The following is a 16,280-nucleotide window of genomic DNA, read 5'->3' as shown; positions in this document are numbered from 1 at the left end:
TCCTGACCTGACAGCACGCCAGCAGGACAAAGAACGCCCTCTTGAGTGAGTGAGTGTGGTGAGATAAAGCCACAGTCTGGCAAATATCCAGCCCACGCCTGCCAGACTGACTAGGCACCCTACCAGGGCCGACCCTACTCAGTAAGGTCAAGCCCCAGAGTTCCAGTAGCTTGCAACAGTGGTTCCAGTGCATGTGAGGCAGTTGAACTGACAGTAGCCTTGTCCTGAACTGGAAACAAGAGGACATTCATCAGTCTTCCAGTCTCTTTGTTGGAATTTGGCATTTCAGACTGCTGGACAAAAATATCGTTGGACAATTGGACAAGAAGCCCTGTGTGTTGCACAGATGTATTGCAGCACAAACAATTACAGCATTGCCTTAAATGGGAATTAATCTCAGGTTCCTGTGAGTTGCAAAACCTAGAGGTAGATAAAGAAGAAATACCTTTCTCATCGTGCATTCTTGCCCAGTTTTCTGTTCTTGTTTCTTTCCACTGTCTGTTTCCAGCAGGGGAAGACAGTACAGTTGTCACTTTTCCTTTCTGTATGTGCTGCGCTCTGGAAGCATGGGAGACCGGTTTAACTTAAGGTCGTGCTGTGCCCAGCCAGTTCCAGGTTCATCGTGAGGCAGCCGGAGTGTTTTTTTTTTTCAATGGTGTTTGCCAGAAAGCCAGTTGCTTTTTTTTTGTTAGTGTTGAGGTGATACGCATTCACCCTTAAAAAATAAAGGAAGGACGCACATACTAGCAAGTCGCGAATCTTGGAAAGGCTCCTGGAAAGTCCTTGTGTCAGTTGTTCCAAGTCATTGTTTCATTTGGTGAAAAAAAATCAAGCAGTTGTGGCGAAGGTTCTTTCCGTTTGGGTTTGTTTTTCTAGGGGAGTCTAGCTGTTCTTGGCCAAGAAACACAAAAGCAACAGTGATCCCTTTGTTGCAGTGCCTTTCATTAGCTGACCTTATGGCATACAGCAGAAAAAACTGGAAAATTTCCATTTCAACCAGATAGACTGGTACAGGTGAGGTTTCACGGTGCCCATTTTGAGTTAGGCCTTAGCTGATGGAAGTATATGAACTGTATGGGTTTTGTGTAGGACTTGGTATTTTTTTTTTGAAGACCACAGTTTAGTCTGCTGTGGCATTCCAAAAAAAAAAACAAACTAAAAATAAATCACAAAATGTGAGGTCATTGGTCAGCAAGGGGAAGCGTTTGGTAATGGCAACACTGCATGTGAGGGGTTCGGGAAATGAGTTCCTCGTCACCTGCAACCAAGGGAAGACGTGTTGAAGATTAACTGAGGTCTTGTCAGTGGTGAAACACAAAGAATAGCCATGGGCAGTGGCCGATATTGAGGACAATAGCCAGACCTCTCCCTTTTTGCCGATTTTCTAAACTGAACATTATGATCACTTCAATGCTAAACTGAATGTTGTGATCAGTTGAATTGCTAAATTAAATAATTTAGAGATAATTTAGGTCCAAAAGCTACATGTCCTTGAGGATCATTTATGCCTTGAGGATCAGAGAGTTAATTCAAATAAATGACTTGCTTAAATGATCATTAACTCACAGGTGATCCCAGTCTCTAGAAACAGGTGACCTATAAGACTAACTGGACTGAGGCTCTCCAGGACCAGGGACAGAGTCTCCTGTTGGAGAGAGACCTGTAAGACTAACTGGACTGAGTCTCTCCAGGACCAGGGTTGGAGTCTCTTGTTGGAGAGAGACCTGTAAGACTAACTGGACTGAGTCTCTCCAGGACCAGGGTTGGAGTCTCCTAATGGAGAGAGACCTGTAAGACTAACTGGACTGTGTCTCTCCAGGACCAGGGTTGGAGTCTCCTGTTGGAGAGAGACCTGTAAGACTAACTGGACTGTGTCTCTCCAGGACCAGGGTTGGAGTCTCCTGTTGGAGAGAGACCTGTAAGACTAACTGGACTGTGTCTCTCCAGGACCAGGGTTGGAGTCTCCTGTTGGAGAGAGACCTGTAAGACTAACTGGACTGTGTCTCTCCAGGACCAGGGTTGGAGTCTCCTGTTGGAGAGAGACCTGTAAGAGTACCTGGACTGTGTCTCTCCAGGACCAGGGTTGGAGTCTCCTGTTGGAGAGAGACCTGTAAGACTAACTGGACTGTGTCTCTCCAGGACCAGGGTTTAAGTCTCCTGTTGGAGAGCGACCTGTAAGACTAACTGGACTGAGGCTCTCCAGGACCAGGGTTGGAGCCTCGTGTTGTAAGCAGTCCAGGGAGCTAGGGGGAGAGTCATTGCATTGCCACGTGGTCTCAGTCTGCTCTGCCCCTGCAGGGATGTTCCCGAGGCCCGACTCCGAGAACCTGGGGGACCAGTATGAAGACGACGATGACGTGCTGAACGAGGTGGAGGTGAACGGGAACTGGACCCCGCAGGAGAAGGCCCTGCACGAGGCCCGGCTGAAAGCCAAGGCCAAGCGCCGCCTGCGCCGGACCTCGTCCCGCGACTCCACCCGCGAGTCTCTCTCCGAGGCCAGTGGGGAGCCGGGAACTGACCCCACCAGCCCCAAGGGCAAAGTCAACGCCAATGACCGCAAGTCCCGGATGGGCAAGGGCAGAGGCCTGCCTAAAAAAGGTCAGCGAGGCCTCTCTTGTGGAATTTAGAAAATCCCACAAACACAAGTGTTCCATCTCTCTTTTTTTTTTCCCCAAGTCACGGCCATTGCTGTCAGTAGTACTGTATTGCCGAAGGGGAAGATGGGAGGCACAGCTCATCTGTTCCTAGAGTGGGGCTTGTGGGGACAAATCGGGGGCCGCTTCTGCTGTTTTGTTGTGCTTCTTGAACAAAACGCATCAGCCAGCCGTGTGTGAGAGCCAGACAGTAGCTGGAGGAATGAGCGTCCTCATCCTCCGGGAAGGAGTAGCTACAGGGAGGTGCAGTTTAGGTCAAGCTCTCATCTGCTGATCTTCCACTCTTTGTCATTGTGAGCTGTGTATGCCCAGGCTGTACTGTATTAATACTGTTAATGGCAAGGTTTTGCATCACTTTTAACTTGAGGCAATGCAAAGTATTTGTTTCTGTGCTTCGTTCGTAATGCTGGGTCATGAACACAGCCTTCATTTGCAAGCACTGTCGAAAACCTGTCTAGCAGTGGCAAGGTGGGACGGTAGACTTGCGTTGTTCATGCTGTCCAACAGCAGAAAGGCTGGTTTCTGCAGCCTGGCTGATGTGTTTTGTCCAAGAAGCACTGCACCAGAACAAGACCGATACTGTTATTGATTGGTGCCAGTTTCCTGGGTTCTACACATGTGGTGACTCTTTCCTAGTCGATGGAGCCCTGTCACAGACAAACTGGAGAGAAGGCCAGGGTGTTGGCACGGCTGCAGGAGCCCTGTTCACACTGGAGAACTGTGACCATGCTGCTGAGCCCTTAGCTTTGCTTCTGGGTGTAGCCACACCTCACCTCCACACAGCTGCCCGGGCTGTTTTCAGCTGAGTTTGTGGGTTTATGTTTCAATGGGTCCTAACTCACAGAATTTTTTTTGTGTTATTTAGTCCCTATTTATTTTTTTTATTTTTTATTTTTTAGAGCAAATCCGATGTTTATACTGACAGCAGTTCTTGAGCTAGTGAATATTGTAGCTGTAGCTATGCACTCCTAGGCAAGAGGAGCAGTGCTTTGGTTTGCTAAGCAAATAGAGTAGAGCTATGCTTCCACGCCTTATAAGCATAACAAGCTTTTGTGCATTAATTTATCTGCATTACTTTACCCATTACACTACCAATATTAAAATGACTTTTTTAGATAATTTTTTTTTAAATACAGATTTTTAACTTGTGTATTTAAACATGGAATGTTTTTGTAATTCTAATTTTGTTCATGTGTAGTGTATATGAGATGTTTAACAGAGGTCCTCACTACTTAAAGATCCCATGACATTGTTCATAAAAGCAAGGGTACTAACCGTGGGTTTCTGGGTATATTTCACTCTGGGTTGTATTATCTGGCCTGGCTAAAATTCCCCCATAATTCATCTGGTGAAGTGTCTCACTTTACAGTTTGATCTAGTGGGTAGTGGGGTTGAAGGCACACAATGGCTGCCAAGCATGTAAAAAATGACTGTATGAATCCAGAGAAATATGACTTCACTTTAAAGATGAGTTGTACTTCTTGTGACCTGCAGGGGGCGCCGGTGGGAAGGGTGTGTGGGGTGCAGCAGGAATGGTGTATGAGATGGAGGAGCCGGACGCAAGGGATCCCAACTATGACGAATCGTCTCAGGTGAGTGGGAAGAGGTTTGGGGCAAGTCCTGTTGGGAGACAGAAGGTGACCCACTTTCCGTTTTGAAGTAAGCCTTCTAGGAAACCAGTTCAAAGGTTAGGTTATTTACAGGTATACAAAAGTGTTTCTCCTTAAAACGTCAAGAGCAGGGCCTGTCAGCCTGTTTTTTTGTTTAGCATTGCTTACGGTGTAACTGTTGGTGTGCCTTCAATCTGGTCATGGTGCACGTGCTTCAGTCTCTTTCCTTGCTCGACCATCATAGAAATGACAAAAGTTCAAAACTGATCACTATTTTTTGTGAGATGACATTATTCATTTTTTATTGGGCCTTTCAGATAATCCTCAGGTTTTACAGCAGGACACACCTTGCAGAATACTGTTGTTCATCGAAGCGTGATATGTTGTCACGCCCTAAACTTCAATCTCTAGGAGGGTATTAATAGTACAGACATAGCTAAGGAAGTGAAACAACAATTGCAAAAGAGCGTCACGAGCCTTTTTTGTGTTATGTTCTGAATGGATCTTTAGGCAGACCATCTGTGTTGATGTAGTTCAGCTTGTTGTAGGGAAAACATCACAAAGCCCCAGACCACGCGTTAAAAAAACGAGGGCTGAACACGTGTTGTGCATTGCGAGATTAAAACCAAGACGCTTAATCGAAAGTTCACAAGGATCAAATGATCTGCTTTCCCCAAAATCCAACATTTATTTTTCCATCAGATTTTTGTAATGAGGGTCTCAGTCTATTCGCTGCCATTCAGACGGAAGGGTCTTTCATCGAGTTTGGCTGAACGTCAGTGTAGTGAGATTTCAAACCCCTGCAGTATAAATCGCAGCTGTGGAATGATCATGTCAAAGCCATTTGTGGAAGTCCTGTCATTTCACAGTAGCTGATAGGAAGATAAGAAGATCATTCTCACCCGAGCTTGAAAGAAAGTTGTTTATAGTAGCGTAGTAGTATTTTGTGTTCTGTAGCTTCAGAGAGCCTTTTACTATTGGTGTGGATGATAAGACATCTTACAAGTCAGAGCCATGTTTAACACTAAGCCATGCTCACCAGTTTGAAAATGTTCTGTAATAATACAAAACTTCACCTTTACAGAATTGTAGTGAACTGTACAGCACTACTACACACACAAGAGAATGCAAACAAGACGCCGCGTGTGCGTTTTCACATGAAGGGGGATTTACGGAAATCGGGGATTACCCGGATAGTTCTGTATTGTGTTTAAAAGGAGGGATAAATTATGTTTCAGAATTATTTGTTTGAAATCTGTTTGAAGCCATACAAACTAGTATATTAGGATAGGAAGAGACAAAACGCTTTTCAGATGAGACTGTAAACCTATCTTAAGTTTTCGTCTTTGGGTTGTTTTTGGTATGTTCAGTATTCCTTGGTTTACCTTGACGATTTCTTTTCAGCTTTTTGATGGTTTGTGGCCTTGTTTGACCACACCCTGTTTTTCCACAGTTTTCCCGTATCTTGTCCAGCAAGCAGCAATGCCAATGGATTAACCAACCTCGGCTCCACTGTCTTGTTCCGACATTTTGTTTTCTTTGTGGACTTTTTCTACTTTTTCTTTCACAGTTGCAGTCTTGCTTTGAGATGGCTGGTAACCCAAACAGCTGCCAGAGTTGTTGGTCAGAGAACAGAGGGTGTATTCATTAGGTGCACAGGGTTTGAACTGCAAGCCTAAAATCAGCTGGACTGGACTGCAGCCATATCGCCCTACAACTCACAACTGACAACCCACTGAAGCTAAGCAGGTGTGAGCCTGGCCAGTACCTGGCTAAACTGAGGTTGCTGCTGGAGGTGATGTTAGTGGGGCCAGTAGGAGGCGCTCACCCTGTGGTCTGTGTGGGTCCTAATCCCCCAGTATAGTTCGACAATACTGCCGAAAGGCGCTGTCCTCTGGATGAGACGTAAAACCAAGGTCCTGACTCTCTGTGGTCATTAAAAATCCCAGGGCGTTTCTCAGAAAGGGTTGGGGTGTAACCCTGGTATTTTGGCCAAATTTCCAGCTAATCCTGGTAATCATGGCCTCCTAATAACCCCCATCTATGAATTGGCATCTCCACCCTGTTCTCCTCTCCACTGATGTGGGATGAGTGTACCATGAACACAGTACGGGCTGCCGTCATCATCCAGCTGGGGCTGCACACTGGTGGTGGTGGAGGGGAGTCTCCATTACCTGTAAAGCACTTTGAATGGAGTGTCCAGAAAAAGCGCTATATAAGTGGAAGGAATTATTATTATTACTGGGTGGGCCTTAGGATTTTTCTAAAGTGATGAATTCTCATTATTTGCAAAGAGGATAAAAAGCTGTGCCAACGTAAGACGTTTTGCCTGGCTGCTGCTTTTGTGTGTGGTTGGTTCTGGTGTTGGGGGCTAGGATAGCTCTTCATGTAGGGCTGCTGTCTCTGAACGGTCCTGAGAACAGTGTCTCAGGATTTCCCCAGGCATGTATAATCTTCCAAAAGAAAGTCCACTGGAGTCTGGACGTGTTCAAAACTGATGTGTTTTGGAATTTCACAGAAAATTAAAGGCGTGTTGAGTTGAGTCATAGTCTTCTCTTTACTGTGGAAGGAGACTTCCTTTTTTTGCTACTAACGTGAATGCAGCCACCACTCACCAGTGTCTGCAGATTCAGGGTAATACCAACATTGCAATCAGTAAGGACACTTAAAATTTCCTGTATGTTCAGGGAGGTACCGAATACTGAACATTTATATCAACATGCCTTGATATTTGGAATCTAATTTAAAAGAATTACAGTTAACATTGCTGTTTGTCTGTCATCGAGTAATCTGGCTTGGCATAAATTCAGTTTAACTGAAATTTCCTACAGCTGTATTCTAACACACACATAAGACACCTCTTCATAATGCAGTTTTTAAATGTATCGTTTGGGGTTTGAGTTCGATGGGTTAGTAGTTCACGTTCAGCCTTCAGAGCTCTTTTCATGCCGAGGCTCCTAGTGTGTGGAGCTTGCATGTTTTCTGGTGTCAGCTTGGGTTTTCTCTGGGTGCTCTGCTTTCCACCCAAAGACATGAGCACTCGGTTTATTACAGGCTCTATACATTGTCCCTGAGTGTATCCCGCGATAGGCTGGTATCCTGTCCAAGGTGTAGTGCCCACTCAGGTGCAGTTCCACATTGTGTTGTGTGTTTTCAGGATAGACTCCAGATTCCTTTGAGTTACCAAAGGGTAAATAATTGGAGCCACTGTCTCCTGTGACCTTTCATGATTTTATGAATCAAAGTCTGTTTATTTCACCGGCACGGTAACAATGCCTTCTCCTTTAACAGTTTCCTTCAGGAGGAAGCCGAAATTCTTTTTTCCTGATTTTTAGTGCTTTCAGCCAACATTTACATGGTCCTTCGGTTGTTTTCCTTTAGCTTTTTTGGCTCATAGATACTTGCTCTGTTCAGGATCCAGAGCCTGTGAATCACAGAACAAACACTGGTCTCTTTTCCAGTAAGCTCAACATTAAATGTGGACATTTTAATTTTTTTTTTGCAGTTAAAATTAGTACAGACAAGAAACCTAAGATCTGGCAGCAGTGTGGACCAGTGGTTTGGGTTCTGGACTTGTAACTGGAAGGTTGTGGGTTTGAATCCCAGATGAGCCACTGCTGTTGTGTTACTTCAACCAAATTGCTCTAGTAAAATACCCAGCTGTATAAAAGGGTGCAAACGAACTTGTTTTGGATTAAAGCATCAACTGATTGAATTTGTAAAACCAGTCAGAAATATTTACAAATGGCCTTGTTGAATCTGGGCTCCTTTGGAAAGCCAGAAGAATCCAGGTACTTTAACTTTTGATTTGATGTTTGATGACAGTATGATAATAGTATCTGGAGCTGTGGTAGCTCAGACAGCAAGGGCGTCGAGCTCCTGACTGGAAGGTCCTGGGTTCAGTCTCAGGTAGGGGCAAGCGATGGAGCTGCTCTAATTCCTTCCAGACAGCTCCCAGCTCCACTCTGCTTTCCAGATTAGTAACATGGGGGTTAATCCTTCTGGGGGTAATAGGCCGGCCGGAGCGTGATGCTGACCACATCACCTCTACCTCCAGTATCGGATGGTCAAGAAAAATGGTGGCCCTTGTCCCCCCATTCCCCAATGGGCCTTTATGGCCTGAAAAGGGCCCTACCTACCTATGATAATAGTATCACTGCAGGTAAGAAACATGATGAAATGTCTAAAAAAGAGATGTTTAGCCATGATTTTTTTTCTTTTATTAAAACATTTAAGGATGAATAAAGCACGCATCTTAGTCAAATGCTTATGTTTTATTTCAATAGTTGTTCATCTGACACGCTGCTAATCACAGCTCTGCTCTTGGGAGTCCCTCACCTCACAGCTGCACAGCTCAAAGACTGTTCTCCTGAGCAGCATAAGAGAGCAGTGACCTAATGGGACACTTGTGTCTGCTTTTGTTCCTGGTGAAGGGAGACACGGTCTACGCCACAGTGGTGCCGGAGTTGGATGAGGGCGAGCTGGAGAAGACGGTGAATCCCATTGTTCAGGAATACTTTGAGCACGGAGACACAAGGGAAGTTCAGGTAGGTACAGTCTCTGTAGCTCACGAGGCTTCGGAACTGAGCGAAGCGTCGTCTGTTTTAATGTCGTCGTTATCGTTTTTTCTCCGAGAGCTGCGACCCCTGTTGCGCTAATATTTCAACTCCACACACCACACACTGCCCTGTTGCAGCGATGCTTTAAAAGAGATTTTTTTTACTGCTGTGTTCCTTTCTTTTCCCTTAAACATAACTGTTTTGACTTGTGTCTCTGTGTTCCACTGCAACCATAGCTACCTTACCATAATTTCCGTATGTTTTCCTGTTGCTGTAAGGTAAAAAAACCCAACAGTTTTTATTTTTATAATCGGTTTTAATTTAACTAAGCTTAGAGGTCTTATAAATGCACACTGCTTCCGGACTAATTATTTTAAACAGCCTTTGGAATAGCTTTGCACACAAGATTCTTTAAGAGGGAGTGGAAAATTGAAGCACCTTGCTACAGCTTTTCACAGGTGGAACCACAGAGGTGGAAAATGACTTGTGTGACACAGTTCAGGTGGAGCTGTTGTTTTTGTTCACATTACAATTGGAAATTGCCAGTTTGGCATCTGCAGTTGTTAATCAGTTTGGCTTGTACCAGTATGGGTGGGGTGAGAATCGCGCACGCTTTCTTTCCTGAACATGCTCCTGCCCAGAGGCAAGTAGTGTGTTTTTTTTTCAGTTCATGCTCGCAAGGCTGAGCAGCACCGTTATTTTAGTGCTGGCTTCAAATTATCCTAGCCTTCCTGTTTTTTATTCAATTTTGAGTATTTTATAATCCCGTACACTGGGCCTAGAGGTGCATCATGCATATTTTGTGATATTTTTACTTGGCAACTTTTGTCAAGTTTTCAACTCGTCTCTCAAACCTGCACTGTCTGGTGGGGTAGGTATGGAGGTGTTATAGGGGGACTGCAGTCCCAGCTTCTCAGACAGGTTATTAAGTCTCGGTAACAAAATACATTTGTTGACGTTTAGAAAATAATTACAAATTTTGAATTAAGCACAAAACCATGAACTTTGTGAAAGTACTGTAAGTCGCCATGTTGTTGCAAACTCAATTTGCAGCCCTTCTCGCTCGCTAGTCCCTGTAATAGACTAGTGTACTGTGATGCACGAGCAAATAAGTACTGGCTGTGCAGCAGACATTTCACTGCAGAAGTGTTCCAATGTTAAGAAGTGGTATTTGTCGGCAAAACCGTCTCAAAGTCGAGAGCAATATTTCTATTGGATTAAAAGAGGTGTATTCACAAGCCTGCTTGTTTTCAAGGTAATAGGGCCGCAACATGTCACTGCAAGTTTTGTTGTCTCGTTCTGAATCACAGAACATGGTGCTGCACATACTGGACTTGAAAATCTAGTCTGTTTTGTGATGTAAATTGGACGTCTTTAAATTGAAGTTACTTGTGTACATTTGACTTTTATTACGGTTTGAAATGCACTCGTCAATGCTGATTTTCTAATCCTGAAATATGAAAATAGCGTTGCAGTTCCCTTTAAATACAGAAGATAAACCGAGTCTGTTCACTCAGTTTATTACAAAAATTACAGTACTGAAATTGCAGCACTGAAGACTTTGTGAAGCGTGCTTTTTGGCTTTATATACCGTTTCCTGCAAGTCTTTTCAGTTGTTCTCTACTAATTAATCCAACTTCTAGTATTGTCTAACTGCTCTTCACTTTAGCGGGAATGTCGTCTGAAGCAGGACAGTCCTTCACTTCTCTGGGGTGTCTCAATGAAACAGCTCCTACTATATTTGGTTTTATAGCCATTTCAAGTATGAGATGATGCACATGTCTGTGTTTCCCAGAATGCACTGGTGGTGAAGACATGGAGCAACACTGCCCTGTTTATCTGTTCTTGCAGGCTCTGTTAAAGGAGTTGAACCTGGGACCTAACAAATACGAGTTCTCGTCGCTGGCAGTGGTGCTAGCCCTGGAGGGCAAGGCCAGCCACCGGGAGCTGATGTCACGCCTGCTGTCCGACCTCGTGGGCAGAGTCCTGTCAGAAGACGACATGGCGCGGGCGTTCGACAAGATGTTGACAGACCTTCCAGACCTCATCCTGGACACACCTGAGGCCCCTCAGGTAAACCAGACCCTCTTCCTGGCGTAGAAACACTTTTTTTTTTTTTTAGGTGGCACTTAATTCTTCATTTGCATCTCTCGGTTTAGGAACATAATTAGTTCCTGGAAAAAGCGTCATCAATGGAAACCAAAACTTCCATTGCTTTCCATGTAAAATTTTCCACTTGGTTCCCGAGCTCTAGAGCATCAGTTAATATTTCTTTTTTTACCCTAAGAGGACCCTGGATTGTCACAGTAAGAGCAAGTAGCTCGTTTGTGATAATTGCCATTATTTACTTCAGTGCAGTAGTTATCAAGATAGATAAAATGCGGAGAATGCAGTGAGGACTGGGGGTCACGCTGTGAAGGGGGCGTCTTCTGTTTGCTTACCATGGAGGCTCCTTTTTTGTTTCTTCATGACAGCGAACAACGGGTGAGAAAATACATTCTCCATGCCAGCGAACAGTCTTTAACCAGCTGTTTGTAAGTCCAGGCATGGCGGTAATTTTTCTTTTTGCACTAATGAAAATGGCCTGTGGTGACAGACCTGCACCCTCACCTAGTTTCAGAAGCCGAAGTGGGTAGGCTTTGCTCTAGCAAGTCCCGCTTCTTGAGTTGATGGTTCGTTTCCCCAGCAGAGTTCCGATAACACACCTCTTATTGTGGCTAGACTACTGTTTGTCCGGTATCCATAGTGTTTTTTTTCTGCTTGGCCCTATGCAGTGTAGGTTTTCAATCCGCCTCCTGGCAGTGATGCTCCATATTTGTTTTTATGAATCTCTCCCTCAGGAGTTCAGTATCCAGGTTTCCAGACTTGCTGTGTTGGATAAACATGGTGCCAGTGGGCTGGTTATAGGATCCAAGCTGTGCTTGTTTAAATACTCGTACGTGGCCTCAGTGGCATTGGGAAATACTGGAGCTGAACTGTAAGCAGGTTTATCCTCAGTAAAGAAACAGGCATTCTGTCACACACTTGTCTAAGTACCGGTGTCCTCCTCATCTTCATTTTTTATGAAAGAATATGTTTTTAGGGTGTTGAAAATCTTATGCTTTAGGGAACAAAAGTAAGTTTTCATGGTTTGTGCACAATATGGATACCCTAACACTGCGCGAAAAAAACAACAACTGTTTGTTGAAATGGGACAGTGCCTCTTCCATCATGTCAGTTCCTTCCATTCCTCTTGGAAGATGTTAAATGCTAGAGAAATGAATCACTGGAGCTCTGCAATGTCAAAAAGAAATGAAGTTAAACGCAGTAGAATTCATAGTCTGTTAATGATGATAATTCCTTGCATTTTGTAGCATTTCTTATCTCAACCGGTCCCAAAGAGCTTTACACACAGGAAAGAAAACTCACGTTACTCACTCCTGAAGTGTAGGCCCAGCTGGTGTCATGGTGCTCCAGCTGTCCCACTACGCGTTAGACTGGGGGAGAGGAGAGAAGTTACTTCACAAGTTGAGTGGAACAAAGGAGGAGCTAAAAGGCCAGATCGTGCATTCAGAGTGTGATATAGTCTGGATTTTGGTCCATACTCTTGTGAATAGTGCCATTAGTGCCATTGGATCTTTAATAGCCAAGTAGTCAGGACTATCATAAGAGATTTAATCTGAATGATGGCACAGCCAGCAGCTATATCACCCTGCAACTCACAACTGGCAGCCCAGTGAAGCTCAGCAGGTGTGAGCCTAGCCAGTAGCTCGGAAAGCTCAGGTTGCTGCTGGAAGAGGTGTTAGTGGGGCCAGTAGGGGGCACTCACCCTGCGGTCTGTGTGGGTCCTAATACCCCAGTCTAGCAATGGAGACACTATACTGTCAAAAGGCGCCGTCCTTCGGGATGAGACGTAAAACCGAGGTCCTGACTCTCTGTGGTCATTAACAATCCCAGGACGTTTCTGCAAAAGAGTAGGGGTGTAACCCTGCCATCCTGGCCAAATTTCCCATTGGTCTTTACCAGTCATGGCCTCCTAATAACCCCCATCTATGAATTGGCTTCATTACTCCGTTCTCCTCCCCACTAATAGCTGGTGTGTGGTGAGCGTACTGTGAGTATAGTATGGCTGCTGTCTTATTATCCAGGTGGGGGTTCACACTGGTGGTGATGGAGGGGAGTCCCCATTACCAGTAAAGCTCTGTATAAGTGTAAGGACTATTTTTATTATCATTCTGGGAAGAATGTAAAGGATAGACATTTAATCTTTGTACATCCTCTTGTTATCATTTTTATTATTACATCCGTTTGTTTTGGTATTTTACCCCCATAGTTTATTCCTTGTCCCCTGTCTCTTCCCCCATTGTGTGTCGTGTTACAGACCCTGACCTGTCTCTGGTTAAGGCTCACCTGGCCATCAGGGATCGGGGTATTTAATCTAACACTCATGGTGTAGCGCTCAGTCTTGTCTTATTATTTTGTGGTCTGTGATGTAGTCTTTTGGAAATATTTTGTCTTGCACAAGAGCTTGTCAGGTAAACGGACACCCTTTTCACTTTTGTTCTTTGGGCCTGTATTCTTACGGCTCCTGTGACCACCCCTGGACATAACACCATGCGGTTTGATCACACTGTCATTCTTTTAATCGGAGACGTGCTCTTTGAGTTCTGTCACGCAGTGGTGCCTACAGTACCTGGTTTTGAATGGTAACCCGTGCTGTTGATGGGCTTTTTAAAACCTCAAGTATTTCATGGTTCTGTTTTATAGAATGCTGGCATTGTAGGAAGAAATAAGCCAGCTCTATACTCGGTGCCAGAGATGCAAATATATGCTACTGTACATGATGTCTTTTGCCTCCTTTGAAATGTGCCAACACAAAGTTGTACAGGATGTGATGAATGGATAATTAACATGCTTGATGTTTGCTTGAGGAGAGGAAACTCAGTCCTGAATGGGCTCGTTGCAGTGCGGCAACCCAGTGTTTTCAGATATTCTCCAGTTGCTTTCTTTTTTCCCTCCCCCCTGTAGATGCTGGGTCAGTTTATCGCCAGGGCTATTGCAGACCACGCGCTGCCGATGAATTTCCTGGACCGCTACAAGGGCAAAGTGGACTGCGACCATGCCAGGTGTGTGTTGGCCCGCAGGGCCGAAACCCGACTGAGGTCATGGAACACGGGGGGGGGGTGAACCTGTCAGATCATTACCGGTGCTGTTCAGTACTGTGGGTACAACAGAAATTGTTAGTGAGGGAGCCACATGTTCAGTACCAGACAAGTATGTACTGGATCACCTGAATCTCTCTCTTGGTGCAGAATGTTGTTTCACGTGTTTTTGTCCCCAGGTACGTTTGGAGTTGTTTTCTTTGACTCTTTGGCTTGAGATCAAGACTGATCTGGAAGCAGCCTAAAGCCTCAGCTTTCAGAGTAGTCGGAGACCTTCAAAACACTTTGCACTGCTTTGTGGTGAAGAAGGCCTTTCCCTTTCACGCGACCGTCTTCGTTTCCATTTGAGAATAAGAACTGTCCACAGTGCTACCATGTTCATCTGCTGTACTCACACCTGACACATGGACTCCTTAAGATAGGCCAGTTGCTGTTGTAAGTGGTCCTGGTGGTCCAGGGGTCATCCCTCGGGACCAGGGCATGGTGTCTGGAATGACAAATAAATGTGAACAAGTTCAAGTTCACATTTATTTGTCATTCCAGACATATACAAGTGTACAGTGGAACGAAATAGGGTTCCTCCTGGTCCACAGTGCAAATACAGACAGGACACTGACACAGACATTGTAGACAGGATACAGGTAGTGCAAAAAACAAAGCAAATACATTATACAACGTACGCAACACACTGGGGGGATTTAAACCCTGTTTCTGGAATTGGGGTGGGTGCAAGTAGATTCCAGGGTGTTGAGGAGCCTGACAGCCTGCGGGAAGAAGCTGTTCCAGAGTCTGGGGGAGCTGGCCCGTACACTGTGATACCTTTTCACACATGGAAGGAGGGCAAAGGGTTTATGGGAGGGGTCATCTACTAAACTGGAGGCCCTGTGTAAGCCGCGTTTGTGATAGATGACAGAAATGAGAGGTGATCTTTTCAGCCGTTTCCACAATTGTTTGCAGGGTCTTGCGGTCTGAAGCGTTGCGATTCCCAAACCAATCAGTGACACAGCTGGTCAAGGTGCTCTCAATGGTGCTTCTGTAGAAAGTGGTAAGACTGGACGGGGGAAGGTTTGCCCTCCTCAGTCGCCGCAGGAAACGGAGACGCTGCTGTGCTTTCTTGGCTAGGGAGGTGGTGTATTGCAGAAAGTCCTTACTTTAGGGGTTAACATGCCAGCCAGAGTCCTACAGACCCGGCTGCGCTTTTACCAGACCAGTTAACTCGGGTTATATTGGCCCAGTGCCCGGCCGTTTTAAAACCTCACCCAAAGTACATGTGCACCCACTTCATACAGAATTCAGATAGTCGTTCTTCATGATCACCTGTCTTTCCAGTGGGGCTGTTGCAATGGATGGAGGTGGAGAACAGCTATTTCATTTTATCGCCGAATCAGCAGTCGGGTCATTGCCGCTGGTGTGCAGCTAGTGTGTTTGTAAAATTGCACACACCTGACAGACCAGTTTGCAGTCTCTCCTGTCCCATTCAGCAGATTTATCTAATTCAAGAAATTGGTTGGGGGGGCCTTTTCCTTCAAGCGTATGACAGAAACAGAGGAGAACAATCTGTGGTGGGAGATCACATTGGTCACGAATAAGTGATGATGATGAGCACCCTGAAGAGAGAAGAGGTGAATCTTGTGTAGAAGGTGTGAAAACAGCGGCGTGTGAGAAAGTGTTCTCTTGATTATTTGCTGCCTGTTTGTGGTTGGCTCCAGGGCCGCTCTGGACCGGGCTGCTGTGCTGCTGTCCATGAAGAGAGAAATTGTGCGACTAGACAATGTGTGGGGTGTGGGCGGAGGACAGAGGCCGGTCAGGCACCTCATCAAAGAGGTAGGGAAAAAAAAAGTGCTTTTTGTTCAATGTTGTGGCTGTGGACAGATGCTACTGTATGTTCGAAACGGGTGCCTAAACTTGACGCTCTGTGTATACTCAGTTTTCAGCCGGTGTCCTTAATCTTAAAGATCTATTTCAACAACCTTCAAAACAAGACAACAGAAGTGAGAAGGCAGGCAGGTTCGTCTTGGTTCATGTTTTCATCACAATAGTTTGAGAAACAAAATCATCCAAATATTTGAACATTACAAAGCAGTGTAGTGTGTAGGTGGGCAATGAAGGCTCCAGATTTATTAAACTGGAAGATAAGAATAAGCATAAGAATGATTTAGTATTATTTACACTTATATGACACTTTTCTGGACACTTCACTCAAAGAGCTTTACAGGTCATGGGGACTCCCCTCCACCATCACCAGTGTGCAGCCCCACCTGGATGATGCGACAGCAGCCCATACTGCGCTCACAGTACACTCACCACACCACAGCT

General features: G+C 45.1%; 1 protein-coding gene across 2 annotated transcripts in view; it reads left to right on the top strand.

Moving 5' to 3' along the window:
* The window catches only part of pdcd4a (programmed cell death 4a), a 40,260-nt gene that overhangs the window by 12,310 nt on the left and 11,670 nt on the right, over positions 1–16,280 (top strand). For both annotated transcript variants that reach the window (XM_088918198.1, XM_088918207.1), the window contains 6 exons: positions 2,299–2,598; positions 4,149–4,246; positions 8,698–8,811; positions 10,675–10,896; positions 13,831–13,928; positions 15,674–15,788. In XM_088918198.1, coding sequence (XP_088774324.1) covers positions 2,299–2,598; positions 4,149–4,246; positions 8,698–8,811; positions 10,675–10,896; positions 13,831–13,928; positions 15,674–15,788 — 947 coding nt within the window. The remainder of the gene's footprint in view (positions 1–2,298; positions 2,599–4,148; positions 4,247–8,697; positions 8,812–10,674; positions 10,897–13,830; positions 13,929–15,673; positions 15,789–16,280) is intronic.

The sequence above is a fragment of the Atractosteus spatula genome, chromosome 1, assembly GCF_055471065.1.
Source record: "Atractosteus spatula isolate fAtrSpa1 chromosome 1, fAtrSpa1.hap1, whole genome shotgun sequence".
In the NCBI taxonomy this organism is placed as follows: Eukaryota; Metazoa; Chordata; class Actinopteri; order Semionotiformes; family Lepisosteidae; genus Atractosteus; species Atractosteus spatula.
Note: the sequence above shows the minus strand (reverse complement) of the source record. Positions and strands in the feature narration are given on the sequence as shown.